The 18,377-nt window shown below is 39.6% G+C and overlaps 1 protein-coding gene across 1 annotated transcript; it reads left to right on the top strand.

The window, feature by feature from the left end:
• The first annotated feature begins 696 nt into the window (after positions 1–696).
• On the top strand, positions 697–18,348 carry smad4a (SMAD family member 4a). The gene is made up of 11 exons (XM_062032192.1): positions 697–870; positions 4,153–4,514; positions 6,953–7,127; positions 7,202–7,231; positions 7,305–7,508; positions 7,582–7,689; positions 7,840–7,890; positions 12,068–12,251; positions 12,333–12,501; positions 12,602–12,740; positions 14,249–18,348. Exons 2-11 carry the CDS (start codon positions 4,275–4,277, stop codon positions 14,458–14,460), a joined length of 1,512 nt encoding a protein of 503 aa, XP_061888176.1. The 5' UTR covers positions 697–870; positions 4,153–4,274; the 3' UTR covers positions 14,461–18,348.
• Positions 18,349–18,377: the final 29 nt, after the last annotated feature.

Below are 18,377 nucleotides of genomic sequence, written 5' to 3'. Positions count from 1 at the left end.
ATATACATATATATATATATATATATATATATATATATATATACTGTATATATATATATATATATATATATATATATATATATATATATATATACATATATATATATATATATATATATATATATATATATATATATATATATATATATATATACTGTATATATATATATATATATATATATATATATATATATATATAAATATATATATATATATATATATATATATATATATATATATATATATATATATATATATATATATATATATATATATGTATATATATATATATATATATATATATATATATATATATATATATATATATATATATATATATATATATATATATATATATATATATATATATATAGCTAGAATTCACTGAAAGTCAAGTATTTATTTATAAATTAAATAAATACTTAAATTTCAGTGAATTCTAGCTAAAAATATACTCCTCCCCCCTTAACCCCGCCCACCCCGACCCCGCCCACCTCTACTGGTGTTTTGGTCCACTGCCAGCTTTCCTATATAAAAAAACACATTTATAAATGCATTTGAATTAGGGTTGCGGTTGAACAGCTTTTATTTGCCAACGTTTAAATGTCTCAATTTAAATTCTACAATAAAACATTATTGATACAGTTAGGAATCAAGGCCTGCCGCAATCTGCGCATGCGCACTTCGTCCGGTGCTGGAGGGGAGGAATGTTCTGTTTATTTTCTGTGCGAGCGAGACAACTGTTGTTAGCATCTCCCGCTGCGCTCACATGCGGACATTTATCGCCAGCGGAGCCCAAACACGACCCTGGGGGATCATAAAACCCCAGAACAGAGTGGCCTGACCGCGGAGGACCGTCACAGAAAGAAGGTTAGTAAGCTGGAAGTCACTAAAAGTCTCCTATAGTTAGCACTAGCCGTCAGCTAGCTAACTAGCCAGCTCGCCCTACAAATCAGTCACGCTAGCTCTAATTGGAAAGCGCCATTATCCCCCCCCCCCTGTTCCTTCTCTCTATTCTTTGCGTTAAAAGTTGTCGATTAACAGACGAGTTTGTGTTTGTCGTTGGTGTTGTTGCGAGACGGAAACATTTTATTTTAATTACCGTCAGGCCCAGCTAACGCAAAAACAGCACCACCGATACAGTACGTTAGCCTGGCGGTGTTAGCGCACAGCAATAAACCTGCTCATTTTATTTTAAACCTAAACTTGTAGATAAATACAATAAAATACTTTTGCTCTGCATGTTTATCCTGAAGTATGAAGTCATGCGTGTATCGTGTGCCTAATTAGGTACCTGTGGGGTTGTTAACAGCTAATTATTCTCTAATTGACCTGAGCTCAGGGCTGGGCGATATGGCATTTTTTTAACATCTCGATATTTTTTGGCCACGATATATATATCTCGATATTTTGCCTTAGCCTTGAATTAACACTTGATGCATATAATCACACCAGTATGATGATTCTTTGTGTCTACATTAAAACATTCTTGTTCATACTGCATTAATATATGCTCATTTTAAACTTTCAGGCAGAGAAGGAAATCACAACTTAGTCAATTGACCAAAACTGTATTTATTAAGCAGTGGCACAAACATTCATGTCATTTCCAATACAGAAAGTGCAAGATTGTCAGAGACATTTTAAAACAAGCTATTAGTGCACTTTTGTGCATGGTGTCACTAAGATGACTTATCAATACAACACTAAATTAAAGTGCACTTTTTGTACAGAACGCTACTACAATAGTATAAAAACATGATGTCACACAAGATATTTCAATAAGTGTCAAATAAAAATGAGCTGCATAATAGGAAATCAAATAGTGTTCGTCCTTCGCTATGTGGTAGGTTCCTGCGGCCATAATCTCCTTTTGTTGTCGACTCTTTTTTACATACGGTGTTGACATAGAATAGAATAGAAAGTACTTTATTGATCCCTGGGGGAAATTCAGTTCGCTCACAATAGACAGTAATAATAATAAATAATATAATATATTATATATGTAATATATAAATAATATAAATATATTCTACATATACTCTACATTTGAGTGCAGTCAAGGAACATATGCATTATACAGTCTGATGGCTGTCGGTATGAAGGACCTCCTGTGTCGTTCCGTGTTGCATTTTGGGAGTCTGAGCCTTCCACTGAACGTGCTCATTCTCTCTGCAAGGTCCGAGTGTAGTGGGTGGGAGGTGTTGTCCATAATGGCTAGGAGTTTTGCTAGACTTCTCCTCTCTGACACCACCGCCAGAGAGTCTAGCTCCACTCCCACCACGTTACTGGCCTTCTCTACCAACTTGTCCAGTCTGTTTGCGTCCCTCGCTCTCAGCCCGCTGCCCCAGCAGGCCACGGCGTACAAGAAGGCGCCCGCCACCACCGACTCGTAGAACATCTTCAACATCTTTGTACAGACGTTGAAGGATCCTAGCCTCCTGAGGAAGTAGAGGCGGCTCTGTCCCTTCTTGTAGAGTGCCTCCGCGTGTTTTGACCCATTCCGCTTGTTGTCCATGTGTACACCGAGGTATTTATAATCCTCAACCATGTCCACATCGACCCCCCTGATGGAAACAGGGGTCGCCGGAGTACTCCTCCTCCTTCCCAGGTCCACAACCAGCTCCTTGGTTTTCGTCACATTAAGCTGGGGGTGGTTATTTCCACACCATGTGACAAAGTCCTCCACCAGTGCCCTGTATTCCTCATCATCACCATCCTCAATACACCCCACATATGGAAATGTTTGCCTCGGCATTTTGATGGTGTGGGCGTGTGGCACCAAATGGAGATGATGACATGCGGAGTAAGCACTCTTCATTCTCAAGCAGGTGACTTTTCAAATGATGCTACATATTAGCAGTAATGCTACTTTTTGTAGAAACGCTTTTGCCCCACACTTGAATTGAAGCCAAACCACCGCCAGACGATGGACCCCCTGCTGTTTTTCTTGGGAATTAATTCTTCCTTCATTTGTTACCAGATTCGCACCTTCTTTCTCTCGTATTACCACTCGCACCACAGCTAATTTTAGCCATGCTGCTACCTCTCTGCTCCGCGAGGGCGTATACGTATGTGACGTATGACGTGACAGTATGTGACGTAGAAGGTGCACTTGCTGTCTGTGAGAAGGAGACACAAGAAGGAGTGGGAAGAGCCTGTCGTGTAATGCCGTCTTCCGCCTGCTCCGCCTTTGAGGTCTTCACCGTATCCCTGGCTAGGGGGCAGTCAGGTACTAGGCCTTTGCCAAGGGCCACCTGGGGTAACAGTAGTAAAGGGGTTAACCTTCTAGTGCCCCAAGACCCCATAGAGGAGTCTCCACTGCCGTATGCACTTTAACGTCATGCCCAGGACTTTGGCATACCACTCGGTAGAGCCCGTACCACAGTTTTTTTTTTTCAGTTCAGTTTCAGTAGCGGGGGGTGTATATTGTAGCGTCCCGGAAGAGTTAGTGCTGCAAGGGGTTCTGGGTATTTGTTCTGTTGTGTTTATGTTGTGTTACGGTGCGGTGGTTCTCCCGAAATGTGTTTGTCATTCTTGTTTGGTGTGGGTTCACAGTGTGGCGCATATTTGTAACAGTGTTAAAGTTGTTTATACCTCACCCTCAGTGTGACCTGTATGGCTGTTGACCAAGTATGCTTGCATTCACATGTGTGTGAAAAGCCGTAGATATTATGTGATTGGGCCGGCACGCACAGGCAGTGCCTTTAAGGTTTATTGGCGCACTGTTCTTTTCCCTACGTCCATATACCACTCCGTACAGCGGCGTTTTAAAAAGTCATACATTTTACTTTTTGAAACTGATACCGATAATTTCCGATATTACATTTTAAAGCATTTATCGGCCGATAATATCGGCAGTCTGATATTATCGGACATCTCTAGTTTTAAGTGTTGTAAAACCTTTAGTGTATCTGTATGTGAGAATCAGTTTGAGAATCTTTGCTATAGTACATGAATTGACCTTATTACAGTAAGTTCACCTGCATAATTACATCAACGACTTCCCTTAACAAATGCTCATCTTATGAATTTGAAGAGGATGTACTGCATGTTTATTGTTATTCTTGAACTTGGATTTAATAGATTGCAGCGGCATTTTATTCGCAACTTTCACACTAAATAATTCACTTGCTTCTCTTTGTGTCTCAGGTTTCTGGCACTGCGCTTGTATCGACTCTTAACGCGGTCTCTGGCACAGGCACATATACTGGAGCGAGAGAGAGACAGAGCGAGAGAGAGAAACTCCCCAAGGCTGAAATCTAAGGAGCAGGATGTCCATCACTAACACACCCACCAGCAACGACGCTTGCCTGAGCATCGTCCACAGCCTGATGTGCCACCGACAAGGGGGGGAGAGCGAGAGCTTCGCCAAGCGAGCCATCGAGAGCCTCGTCAAGAAGCTGAAGGAGAAGAAAGACGAGCTGGATTCGCTCATCACGGCCATCACCACCAACGGGGCGCATCCCAGCAAGTGTGTAACCATACAGCGGACTTTGGATGGTCGCCTACAGGTATTGGAGGAGTAAATACAATATGCTTTACGCCAAAAAGCTGTGTTCGTCCACGCCCGTCTTCTCCAAGACACACGAATGTGTACTTTATCCACTTTTTACTTAATAGATAACAACATAATAGATGTCTTACATCGCATACAACAATGGAGTGAGACAGCAGGACACAAACATTAGCAACACTAGCATAGCTGTGCGAGCTAAAGTGCTAACATTTCACTCACAGCAACATCATGCTCGGATAAAGACACAAAAACGTACAGCTTCACAGCCAAAACTAAAAAAAAATGTACGTTTGTGTTTGCAAAAATGGGCATATAAGCAGGGTGGGTCAACTGTGGGTTTGTGGTGCTTCAAAAGCATCTGAGCGCCTCTTCTCTTAAAAGTAGTGATGTGCGGATCGATACTGAAATATCGATACCACCGATACCAGATCTTTATGCCCTAATATCAATTCTTAAATCAAAATATCGATACTTTTGATACTTTAGTTCAGCGGTGTCCAAACCTTTGGAGTGAGGGCCATATTAATAGTTTTGTATTTTTAAAAAATTGCTAAAAATATTTAAAGACATAATTTTGTGTCAGCTTTGTATTACAGGTGACTATTGTTAATTATTGGTTACACCTATTCAGCCGTTTCTTATTACACACCTATTTTTTTGCTCTTTTTTTCTTACATTTTATTATTTTTTCCCCATGTAAGAATAGAATAAAAAAAATTAATTATATGATTGTGTAACAGCATAACAAAATTCTGCCTGTACAAAAATATTAGAGTTCAGTCACTCATTTAAGTGTTTAGTATGGTTGTAATTTTTCAAATTAATTAATCCATAAATTAGTTATTTTTTAAAAACCTGAGTAACTAAACTTTGTTTGCATTTCTAGTACATTACATTTTTATTTTGAGAGCTTCTAATATTTTAGATCAGGGTTGTCTAATTTTTTATACCAAGGGCCGCATACTGAAAAGTCAAAAATGGGGGGTGCATTTAGATGTATATGTACAGTACAGGCCAAAAGTTTGGACACACATTCTCATTCAATGCGTTTTCTTTATTTTCATGATTATTTACAATGTAGATTGTCACTGAAGACATCAAAACTATGAATGAACACATGTGGAGTTATGTTCTTAACAAAAAAGGGGAAATAACTGAAAACATGTTTTATATTCTAGTGTCTTCAAAATAGCCACGCTTTGCTCTGATTACTTTTTTGCACACTTGTGGCATTCTCCCGAAGAGCTTCAAGAGGTTGTCACCTGAAATGGTTTTCACTTCACAGGTGTGCTTGAAGCTCATCGAGAGAATGCCAAGAGTGTTGAAAGCAGTAATCAGAGCAAATGGTGGCTTTTTTGAAGAAACTACAATATAAAACATGTTTTCAGTTATTTCACCTTTTATTGTTAAGTACATAACTCCACATGTGTTCATTCATAATGTTGATGCCTTCAGTGACAATCTACAATGTAAATAGTCATGAAAATAAAGAAAACGCATTGAATGAGGAGAAGGGGAATTAAATCAACATAAAAAAACACAAGATACACTTACAATTAGTGCACCAACCCAAAAAACCTCCCTCCCCCATTTACACTCATTCACACAAAAGGGTTGTTTCTTTCTGTTATTAATATTCAGGTTCCTACAATATATAACAATACAATCTGGAAGGGATGCAGTCTGTGAAGCACACATGATTATGCATGCTGCTGGGTCCACTAATAGTACTAACCTTTAACAGTTAATTTTACTCATTTTCATTAATTACTAGTTTCTATGTAACTGTTTTTATATTGTTTTACTTTCTTTTGTATCCAAGATAATGTTAAGATATGTTATCTTATTTTATTTTATATTAAAAAAAAAAAAAGGACCTTATCTTCACCAGACCAGGTTGTCAATGAAATTAGATTGTTTAAAGGGTTCTTAAAACCAGGTCCAGTCCAGATTATGTCCAAGTCGGGTTCAGCAACGCACACCTTCATTTATGTACACTCAAAATTAGGGAACACAACAACAGATTGCATATAATCTGTAAACAAAATTACATTTTCAAAATAAGCATTTATGTACAGTCCAGATTATGTCCAGGTCGGACTCAGCAACACACACCTTCATTTATGTACCGGTACACTCAAATTAGGAAACACAACAACTGATTGCATATAATCTATAAACAAAATTACATTTTCAAAATACTTTTTAAATTTTAGCAGACACATTAGGTATATTTTCACAAAGTATCGGTATCGCCGATACCGGCCTAAATTTTACTCGATATCGGATCGAAAAGAAAGTCAGTGGTATAGCACATCACTACTTAAAAGTGAAGCAAACAAGTACCCGGTAAAGGGGAGGTTAGATTTTCGTCATTAATTTAGCATATTAGGGACTTTTTAATCATCACACAAATGCGCTTTGTTTTTTTAGGTTGCTGGTCGTAAAGGATTCCCCCATGTGGTTTATGCGCGACTGTGGCGGTGGCCCGATCTACACAAGAACGAACTAAAACATGTCAAATATTGCCAGTATGCCTTTGACCTCAAATGTGACAATGTTTGTGTCAACCCATACCACTATGAAAGAGTGGTCTCACCAGGCATCGGTATGTACACACACAACTTGGTGATCAGAGTTTTTTAAATCATTGGACACATATGATATTAATATTTTTCGCAGACCTATCAGGACTGACACTCTCAAGCTCAGGTAAGTTCTTCCATATTAAACAAGTTGTATTATACAAGACAAGCTTAAGTGTACTTGTTGTTATCTCCTCCAGGTCCTCTCATGGTGAAGGACGAGTATGACTACGACAACCAGCAGTCTCACCCCAGCTCTGAAAGCCACCTGCAGACCATCCAGCATCCTCCATCCAGGCCCGGCCCACAGGAAACCTTCAGCAGCCCAGCGTTACTCCCTCCACCCGAGGGCAGCAGCTCGGCTTCCACGTCCGCCTTCTCCTCTATCAGCGCCGGACCCTCAAGTGAGTCGCCTCAATGTCTCAACACGTTAATGATGGAGCTTGTTGGATTATTTAAAAAACATTTTTTTTACAGATTCCAACCCCAACTGGAGCAGAAACAGCAGCTTCACCCCTGCGGTGCCTCCGCATCAAAATGGACATCTACAGCACCATACACCCATGTCTCACACGGGACATTATTGTACGTATATAAGTTCTGTATTTACACTCTTTGTCAGTTATTTAGCTTATTACAATATATTTAGTATGATAAGCTATACTGTCATGAGTTTATATAACTGACATATATCTACATTACCACCCTCTTCCCCTTTCTAATGTGTTCTTGCAGGGCCTGTTGGCAATGAAATAGCATTCCAGCCCCCTATATCCAACCACCCAGGTGAGTTACCCTAAATACGACAATTAACGCCTCGATTCAAATACCTGCCAATTTTCTTATAGTCGCCAACCGGGTGCTTGGTATACATACAAAAACAAATAATTGGCAGGGTCTCTAAGGATGTAACAATATGAAAATTCTAGGGATGTCTGATATTATCGGACTGCCGATATTACCGGGCGATAAATGCTTTAAAATGTAACATCGGAAATTATCTGTATCGGTTTCAAAATTATCGGTATCTGTTTCAAAAAGTAAAATTTATGACTTTTTAAAACGCCGCTGTGTACACGGACGTAGGGAGAAGTACAGAGCGCAATAAACCTTCAAGGTACTGCCTTTGGGTGCCGGCCCAGTCACATAATATCTACTGCTTTTCACACACACAAGTGAATACCATGCATACTTGGTCAACAGCCATACAGGTCACACTGAGGGTGACTGTATAAACAACTTTAACACTGTTACAAATATGCGCCACACTGTGAACCCACACCAAACAAGAATGACAAACACATTTCGGGAGAACATCCGCATCGTAACAAAACATAAAGACAACAGAACAAATACCCAAAACCACTTGCAGCACTAACTCTTCCGGGACGCTACAATATGCGCACAGCATGTGTTTGCTGCAGCAATGTCGCCTCTTCTCACGGCGAAAAATAGTCCTTTCTTGTCGGGAGAACAACTTTCCATGGCTTTGAACCTGATATTTCTATAATGTAGACTTTCCATTGTCCATTTCTGCTGACTTGTGGCTTATCAGTAACAAGTGAACTGCAGTCAAGTTCCCCGCGCTCCGGCATGGCAGAATGGTCAAAAAGGAAGTGCTCGCGTTAATCGGCCGCTAAAAAATTTAGTGCCGTTATCGAAATTTATAGTTAACGCGTTATCACGCTAACTTTGACAACCCTATAAATATGTTTGGTCTTTCTCCTTTTTAATTTGTAAAGGTTTTAGAGCAGGGATGTAAAACTTGCGGGAACGGGTTTAAGCCGGCCCGCAAGATGAGTTTGCTAAGTGTAAAAATTAGCTGCATTTTTAAATGAAAGAAACTGCTGCAAATACATCGTTTGTTGGCACCATCATTTCCACAAAATGTCTGTCAAAAAAGAGAAAAGTGAATGCAGTGTTACTAGAAAAATTATCATCCTCCTATTTATTCACAGAAGTCAATGGGAAACCGCATATCTTTGTGGGCAAATGTTCTCTGTAATGAGCATCAAAAAAACAAAGCTACGCTCAGAATCACGCACAAGCATGTGTTTAGCCTCCTGAGATTGTCTGCCACTGAAGATGTTACACCTGATACTGATGCACTTGTGAAAGATAAAAGATGCCAGGTTTCAGGAGTAAAATAAACAATTGGTAACGCCACTTAAAATGCTGCATGAGACACTGCACCTTGATATAGTTCTGTGAAAATAATTGTCTTCTGTGGATATTTAAAGAGAGTGAACAGTGTGTGATTTACTGCAATACTGTCAGTCTCTGAAGTTTATACATTTGATTTGTTGAAATTGTTCATGCATTGCACAGCTTTTATTTTTCTATCAATACACAGTGATGCCTACAAGGCAGGGAGTAACTCAACCTTTTCTAAATAGTTTCTACTTCCGTTTGCATGGTTTGTTGAGTTGGCACAGGATTAATATGTGGAAATGACAAATGAGGTAGTTGATACATAGAATACTTTTTATTTATTTTGTATTTTATTCAACCCCAGATACTGTACAGTAGGTTGTGACTTACAGTTTATTAGTTTTGTAGATACACAGAGATAAAGTCTAAGTTCATTGTGTTCTTCCGTGTTTTTGAAACTGCACCATTTTTTTAAAACATATTTTTCAACTAACTTGAAGGTTTTTGTCAAAAGGATTATTTCTGATATGTACATCTTCAGAATGAGCTTGTTCTATTTTGGGTCAAAGTAAAAGAAGGAAAACAATCTGAAGTTGTCGTAGTTGTATTTTTAAGTTATCATGATTTTACCAGTCCGGCGCACATGGGAATATATTTTCCCTCATGCTGCCCCTGAGCTAAAGTGACTCACTTTGTTCTGAGAGAGCACAGCCTGTAGGTTCAATGTGCACAAATTACGAAAGACATGACGACGGGGTTGGGAGGTCCTCTATTCCGCCCATAAACCCCCCTCCCCCCAAAAAACATCCCAAAACCGCCAGTAATACTCTGTTTACATTTTGTGATTTAAATATTAACAAGGTTTTAGTAATATTGTTACTATAAGTGCTAACACAGACTATTTATTGCGATGACATCATTGAGTGGTCTGCTGTTTCCTCGCTTTCCTGCTCCTTGGAAGTTTATTGTAGATCATAAATCATGCCTCTCACCTGGACAGAAGAAGGCTGAGGACGTATTCCGACAAGTTAGTGCACTTTGACATCCAATTTAGACCCAGAAATGGCGAGAACAACACAAAAAGACGCTTGGTCACGCCCAACCCCTTCTTCCCGAGGATTATGAGTCATTGTTCATCTAAATGGGAATCTATAAACAATTTAGTAGTCGGCATCCTAATGACAGCAGACCTTGTACAGTAAGTGATGTGTTATTAGGTTTGTTGGCTCTCATAAAGTCTGCAGTAAGCAGAAATCGGTGATGAAGAAAAAAAAAGCAAACGTCGTGATGTGTTTTTGAAATGTATGTTTAAAATGATCAAAATACGTAAATATTACATGTTATGAATGTGCCCGTTACTACATTACATATATACTTACTGTGTATACTGTATACAAAACCTTAATGGAGGTGTTTGGAGGTTTTTTAAAGGGCTATATAGGCAGAATAAAACCGCTGTGATAGGCTCCATTGTAAGCGGACTTTTGATCACATTTATTTAAAATATAGAATGCATTAAAAAAAATATACATCCATCGTCATGTCTTTCATAATGATTCTAAACGATAGGCAAAATTCCCCCAAAAAGTGCAGTTCCGTTTTAATGTGTCTTGGATTATAAAATATTAGTAAAGTATATCAGTATTCAAACTAACTAATGATTAGTGGCTTCTCCAGAAAATGAACAGTATCACTGAACTATGAATTAATCCAAGTGTGGTTATGAATTACGGTTTTATGATCATTTTAGTTTAAAACGGTAATACTACTTTATTATTAATACCATTAATCGTTGTAGCGCTAGTCTCAATTTAGCACACGGTCAAAAAACATAGGCATTAAAAGTTTGCTTTGTTGATCGAACAGTCAGCATCCAGAAAATGTATCTACCTCAGCATGCGCTTTAAATTGGTGGCTGCCCTACATAGCTGTTTTTGTGAAGCTCATGCATTACACTTACATGTAATGTAAACATACTGTAATCAACTCTCCAACACTATTAACACTGCCTGAGCAGTTTGCTCGTACCACTATAACAACATTGGTTCTGCTGCTGCTGCTGCTTACGATGTGCAAAATTTAATTGTATTTGTTAATAAACGACCAGGTGGTCAAACAGATTATTATTTTGTCAAAATCATTATTAACGTGACAAAATTAGTTTATATAATAGACTTAGACAGACTTTATTGGTCCCCGAGGAATATACTTTATGTATCCCACAATGGGAAAATTATGTGGTTGCAGATTCAGAAAGTCCTCAAAAAATAAGGTAAAACACATGAAAACAAGAGGGAAACAATCAAAAACACAAAGGAGGATATAAAAGAGCACAAAACTGCTGCCACTTCAGCGGCGCCATTCTTACAAAGTAAAACAGTGAAAAACAAAAATAACTCATAAATAATACATATTGTGCACACACCAATTGTTTTACATAATATGTAAAACAATTGGTTTTTTTTTACACTTTTGTAAAAAAAACGCCTGTGTTGAATTTTTGCCTGCTTCCAATTTGTAAGGCAAGTTTATTTATAGAGCACAATTTGTACACAAGGCAAGTCAAAGTGCTGTGCAGAAAATTACAGGAATCATAAAAGTAATAATTCAAAGTAAAACATAAAATAAAATAATCATAAAACTATTTTAATTTAAATTAAAATCCAAGTATGGAGGTAAAATACTTTCATTAGTCATATTCACAATTCATTTAAAGTATTTTCAGCCTGGTTGACAATCTGCTGCAAAACCCCCCCGCAACTCCTAACATGTCATCAGCTGATTTGACGTGGTTGTTTTTTTTCCCACACAGCTCCAGAATATTGGTGCTCAATTGCGTACTTTGAGATGGACGTCCAAGTCGGTGAGACGTTTAAGGTGCCCTCCACGTGCCCGATAGTGACCGTGGACGGCTACGTGGACCCCTCTGGAGGCGATCGCTTCTGTCTGGGTCAACTGAGCAACGTCCACAGGACGGAGAACATAGAGAGGGCCAGGTGCTTTGCTGCTTTCACGTAGATAACAAAAACTATATACAGTAATAAGCGCCATATATAAAAATTGTTTTTGTTTCTTAGGCTTCATATTGGCAAAGGCGTGCAGTTGGAGTGCAAAGGTGAAGGAGACGTGTGGGTGCGCTGTTTGAGTGACCATGCAGTGTTTGTGCAGAGTTATTACCTGGACAGAGAGGCGGGACGGGCACCCGGGGACGCCGTCCACAAGATCTATCCCAGCGCTTACATCAAGGTAACGCATGAAAAACAAAATTGTGTGCTCCCCACAGCCTTTTGAACCTATCATATCTGTTATAACTCAATGTATGAGTGCTTGTCCCGGCCTCCTCCAGGTCTTCGACCTGCGTCAGTGCCACAGGCAAATGCAGCAGCAGGCAGCCACAGCTCAAGCGGCTGCTGCGGCTCAGGCAGCAGCGGTGGCCGGGAACATCCCCGGGCCTGGCTCCGTGGGCGGCATTGCTCCGGCCATCAGTAAGTCTTGGACCTACTGTAGATTAGTCTAATTATCATCAGTGTTTGTTCTTTACAAAGTCTACTTAATTTTCATCAATAACTGTAAATAGCACTTCAGCTCAGTTGCACAGGGTGTACATCAAGGCTCAATGCAAAGTGCCTTTCTGTTGATCAACTACATGCTATCAATTAAAAAAAGTCGATATTAAAGAAAATATAGAAAAAGAAAAGCCTATAGGTTTAGCATGGGAGTGCAGAAACAAATCATACACGTAACACTCCTGTTACAAATCTTCAGTTTGATGAATACAGCTTAGTTTTTTTGTATCAGCGGCTTTGTAAATTTGAAAAAGTAGGGGAAAAACACCTGGAATTATACTTAAAAAACCCCAAAACAACTTAAATATATGGCTGGTTGTACATTTTTTATTCAGACTTGCACCAAAATGTGACAGATTGTTCCAACTCCATTAGGTGTAGCTTTGACCTTTTTGCCGTTTGTGGAGATAAAATATGGACAGGGAGATGAAGGGAGAGCAGCCGGTGGCACATTGCTCTGTCTAATCTTGTCCTTTTTTTTTGTCCAGCTTCTGGATTCTTGTTCCAGTTTGCATCATTGGCTCAAACTAACTTTTAGAGATGTCCGATAATGGCTTTTTTGCCGATATCTGAAATTCCGATATTGTCCAACTCTTAATTAACGATACCGATATCAACCGATACCGATATATACAGTCGTGGAATTAACACATTATTATGCCTAATTTTGTTGTGATGCCCTGCTGGATACAATGTAACAAGGTTTTCCATAATAAGAGAACAACTTCAACTCAAGTTATGGAAAAAAATGCCAACATGGCACTGCCATATTTATTATTGAAGTCACAAAGTGCATTATTTTTTTTAACATGCCTCAAAACAGCAGCTTGGAATTTGGGACATGCTCTCCCTGAGAGAGCATGAGGAGGTTGGGGGAGCGGGGTTGAGGTTGAGGTGGGGGGTACGGGGTAGCGGGGGTGTATATTGTAGCGGCCCGGAAGAGTTAGTGCTGCAAGGGGTTCTGGGTATTTGTTCTGTTGTGTTTATGTTGTGTTACGGTGCGGATGTTCTCCCGAAATGTGTTTGTCATTCATGTTTGGTGTGGGTTCACAGTGTGGCGCATATTTGTAACAGTGATAAAGTTGTTTATACGGTCACCCTCAGTGTGACCTGTATGGCTGTTGACCAAGTATGGATTGCATTCACTTGTGAGTGTGTCAAAAGACCTAGATATTATGTGACTGGGCCGGCACGCAAAGGCAGTGCCTTCAAGGTTTATTGGTGCTCTGTACTTCTCCCTACGCCCGTGTACACAGCTGCGTTCTAAAAAGTCATACATTTTACTTTTTGAAACCGATACCGATAATTTTGAAACCGATACCGATAATTTCCGATATTAAATTTTAAAGCATTTATTGCTTTAATATTATCGGACATCCCTACTAACTTTGTTTTTAAATGTCTCCTGTCCTCCTCTTACCCCGCAGGTCTGTCTGCGGCCGCAGGCATCGGCGTCGACGACCTTCGCCGGCTGTGCATCCTGCGCATGAGCTTTGTGAAGGGCTGGGGGCCCGACTACCCCCGCCAAAGCATCAAAGAGACGCCCTGCTGGATCGAGATCCATCTACACCGTGCACTGCAGCTCCTGGACGAGGTCCTGCACACCATGCCCATCGCCGACCCACAGCCTCTCGACTGAGTCTCAAGACGTGAGCTTGTCCAAAAACTTTTTTTTTTTAAATGACGGCACTCTCCTGGGAGGGCAGAGGAGAGGACTGCACAGCCACAGGGACAACAAGAGCTGGGCCAGGCGGTATGATTAGAAGCGAGGACACTATATAGCCCGGTTAAGCTTACCGAGTGGGAACGCGTGGCTGCAGTACACTGACAACCAGTATTTTTTCTCTATGTGGGACATCTCTCAAAAACAAACGCGTCAATGCTAGGGCTAGGCGATATGGCAAGAAAAAAAATCTAGATTTTATTTTTTTTTAATTAAAGCTGATTGTCCTGTGCAGGATTATACAGAGTACCGTATCCCAACTGTTTGCTACTGCAGTATCTTGTAACAAACATTTCCACCATGTTTGTTTGAGGTAATACATGCTAACAGCTGTCATTTTGTTCATATCTATATTTGTGTTTACTGGAGGTGCAGCAGTACAGGTAACCCCGGCTAAGGTCCGTACCTGGTCTTAGAGTCACGGTTTGATTCTTTTTCGGTACGTTTTGTGGGGGTAATGAGAACAACTTTTTCGCCTCTCAAAAGTTACTTTGTTTTTTTGCTCATCATCACAAACATTCTGCAGTAAACAAAGTATACTTGGTGTAGTGAACACTAAGACTTGTATTTCAAGTTAACATTTACTAAACAACACTTTCAAATGGTAAATTACTATTTGTATTCTTTAATTACTTGTATACATCAGTACTTCTCAAGCACTGATGTACAAACCCTGTTTCCATATGAGTTGGGAAATGGTGTTAGATGTAAATATAAACGGAATACAATGATTTGCAAATCATTTTCAACCCATATTCAATTGAATGCACTACAAAGACAAGATATTTGATGTTCAAAATCATAAACTTTATTTATTTTTTTGCAAATAATAATTAACTTAGAATTTCATGGCTGCAACACGTGCCAAAGTAGTTGGGAAAGGGCATGTTCACCACTGTGTTACATGGCCTTTCCTTTTAACAACACTCAGTAAACGTTTGGGAACTGAGGAGACACATTTTTGAAGCTTCTCAGGTGGAATTCTTTCCCATTCTTGCTTGATGTACAGCTTAAGTTGTTCAACAGTCCAGGGGTCTCCGTTGTGGTATTTTAGGCTTCATAATGCGTCACACATTTTCAATGGGAGACAGGTCTGGGCTGCAGGCAGGCCAGTCTAGTACCCGCACTCTTTTACTATGAAAAGTGGCTTGGCATTGTCTTACTGAAATAAGCAGGGGCGTCCATGGTAACGTTGCTTGGATGGCAACATATGTTGCTCCAAAACCTGTATGTACCTTTGAGTATTAATGGCGCCTTCACAGATGTGTAAGTTACCCATGTCTTGGGCACTAATACACCCCCATACCATCCAGATGCTGGCTTTTCAACTTTGCGCCTATAACAATCCGGATGGTTCTTTTCCTCTTTGGTCCGGAGGACACGACGTCCACAGTTTCCAAAAACAATTTAATATGTGGACTTGTCAGACCACAGAACACTTTTCCACTTTGTATCAGTCCATCTTAGATGAGCTCAGGCCCAGCGAAGCCGACAACGTTTCTGGGTGTTGTTGATAAACGGTTTTCGCCTTGCATTGGAGAGTTTTAACTTGCACTTACAGATGTAGCGACCAACTGTAGTTACTGACAGTGGGTTTCTGAAGTGTTCCTGAGCCCAGGTGGTGATATCCTTTACACACTGATGTCGCTTGTTGATGCAGTACAGCCTGAGGGATGGAAGGTCACGGGCTTAGCTGCTTACGTGCAGTGATTTCTCCAGATTCTCTGAACCCTTTGATGATATTACGGAGCGTAGATGGTGAAATCCCTAAATTCCTTGCAATAGCTGGTTGAGAAAGGTTTTTCTTAAACTGTTCAACAATTTGCTCACGCATTGGTTGACAAAGTGGTGACCCTCGCCCCATCCTTGTTTGTGAATGACTGAGCATTTCATGGAATCTACTTTTATACTCAATCATGGCACCCACCTGTTCCCAATTTGCCTGTTCACCTGTGGGATGTTCCAAATAAGTGCTTGATGAGCATTCCTCAACTTTATCAGTATTTATTGCCACCTTTCCCAACTTCTTGGTCACGTGTTGCTGGCATCAAATTCTAAAGTTAATGATTATTTGTAAAAAAAAAAAAGTTTTATCAGTTTGAACATCAAATATGTTGTCTTTGTAGCAACTGAATATGGGTTGAAAAGGATTTGCAAATCATTGTATTCCGTTTATATTTACATCTAACACAATTTCCCAACTCATATGGAAACGGGGTTTGTATACAAGCGGTGACCCAGATTGTGGAGTTTTTAAAACCCAAATACTGTATCTTATACTGAATGAAAATACATTAAAGTGCAGTTTGAAATTGAGGTACTGTAAAATTATATATACCAAAACACATTATTTCAAGAACAAAATGTGTTTTTTTCCCCTGCACAAACAAAAAGAACACAAAGTGTCTCTCTGCAGAGTTTTTAGTACATGTTATATCAGAGGAATGAAATCTTTGCAGACACATAAACAAAAAGTCTGATTTAAAATAATTTAGACATAAAAATGTCTTTTCTGATTAAATTAGTGGGTGTGTTCATTCTCCCAGTCGGGACCAATACAGTCACATAGACGTTCTGAGTGCCTGCAGGTTTGCATTCAGGGCAGGATTACTGGTGAGCTGCAGCAGACAGTGAAACTAAAGTCGCTGCTCCTTTTAAACGTTGTTTCAACTTCTATGCTAGTGTTAGTCATATGTCTTTATTTTGTTCTTGTTGGCTGCACTTTCAGCTGTGTCAGGGGAAGAGGCACATCGCTGATTGGACGTCAATTACGTCATGACAAGCCTCACTTTCGCGACGGTGGAACGGGAGGTGGCGCGTACACACGCAAACGTACACAATCACAGACACACACAGGATCACGGTCAATAAAGATGGATTGTTCCGTGCAGGATTATACCAAGCATTGTTGCTTCCCTACTGTTGACTACTGCCGTAACTTCTAACAGACATAATCGAGTAAATATGCTACCATCTGATCACTGGGATCGAACTCAAATTAATCACGATCATATAATCGCCCAGCCCTAGTTCACACTAGCGTAAGTAAATCCACTATTTATTCAAACTTATAGTGTTGCACAAACGATTCCCAAACGGTCTTTTTTCTCTCCGCTATGTGGACATTTCATGTATTTAATATTTAAACTGTGCAGAGCCCCTGTTTTGAACTTTTTAATGAGACTGCTTGGCTTCTGCTGGTCCAGTGCTCCTCATCCTCATCCTCCTCCACCGGCTCTCATATGGCATCATGTAAGTTTTTCATCCTCCTCCTCTTTGCAGTCACATCAGGATGTTACTCTTGTGTATTGTTTGAATGCTGGTTGGTTTTGGACGTTTTTTATGATTTTTGAGTGATACCAAGAACTCCACCCCCCGCCCCCTGACGTTTTTCAAACTGCACATGTTTTAAACTGATATTCTCATCTAGACTGGCCTGATGGTTATATGATCGTCATCTTTTAAATGGTATCTCCTTTTAAGCCCTCAGTTTGTCATCTTGTGCATAGTCTCGCTAAATGCTACAGTATTGGACAAAATGCATCATGTGCTAACTCGCCCTGACAGCTCATAACCTCCCAAAAGCTGTGAGAGGAAATGCAAGCCATATTGATGCCAAATGCAGTCATTTCAGTGATATTCTTTATTCCACATAGTAGTATTGATAAATAGCGACAACTCTTGTATTTTCTCTTTTTTTTATGCTCTATCCATCAGCCGCCACATAACTTCCAGCATCTGAAATACATAACACATCTGGATTATAGCAGTGTTAATATGTTTGAATAAAAATGTAATGGGCTAACATGATTGGTTTTAGGTGGATTTTGTAC

This window comes from Entelurus aequoreus, linkage group LG21 (genome assembly GCF_033978785.1).
Source record: "Entelurus aequoreus isolate RoL-2023_Sb linkage group LG21, RoL_Eaeq_v1.1, whole genome shotgun sequence".
Lineage (NCBI taxonomy): Eukaryota > Metazoa > Chordata > Actinopteri > Syngnathiformes > Syngnathidae > Entelurus > Entelurus aequoreus.
The sequence above is the reverse complement of the archived record's forward strand: the minus strand, read 5'-3'. Positions and strand labels throughout refer to the sequence as shown.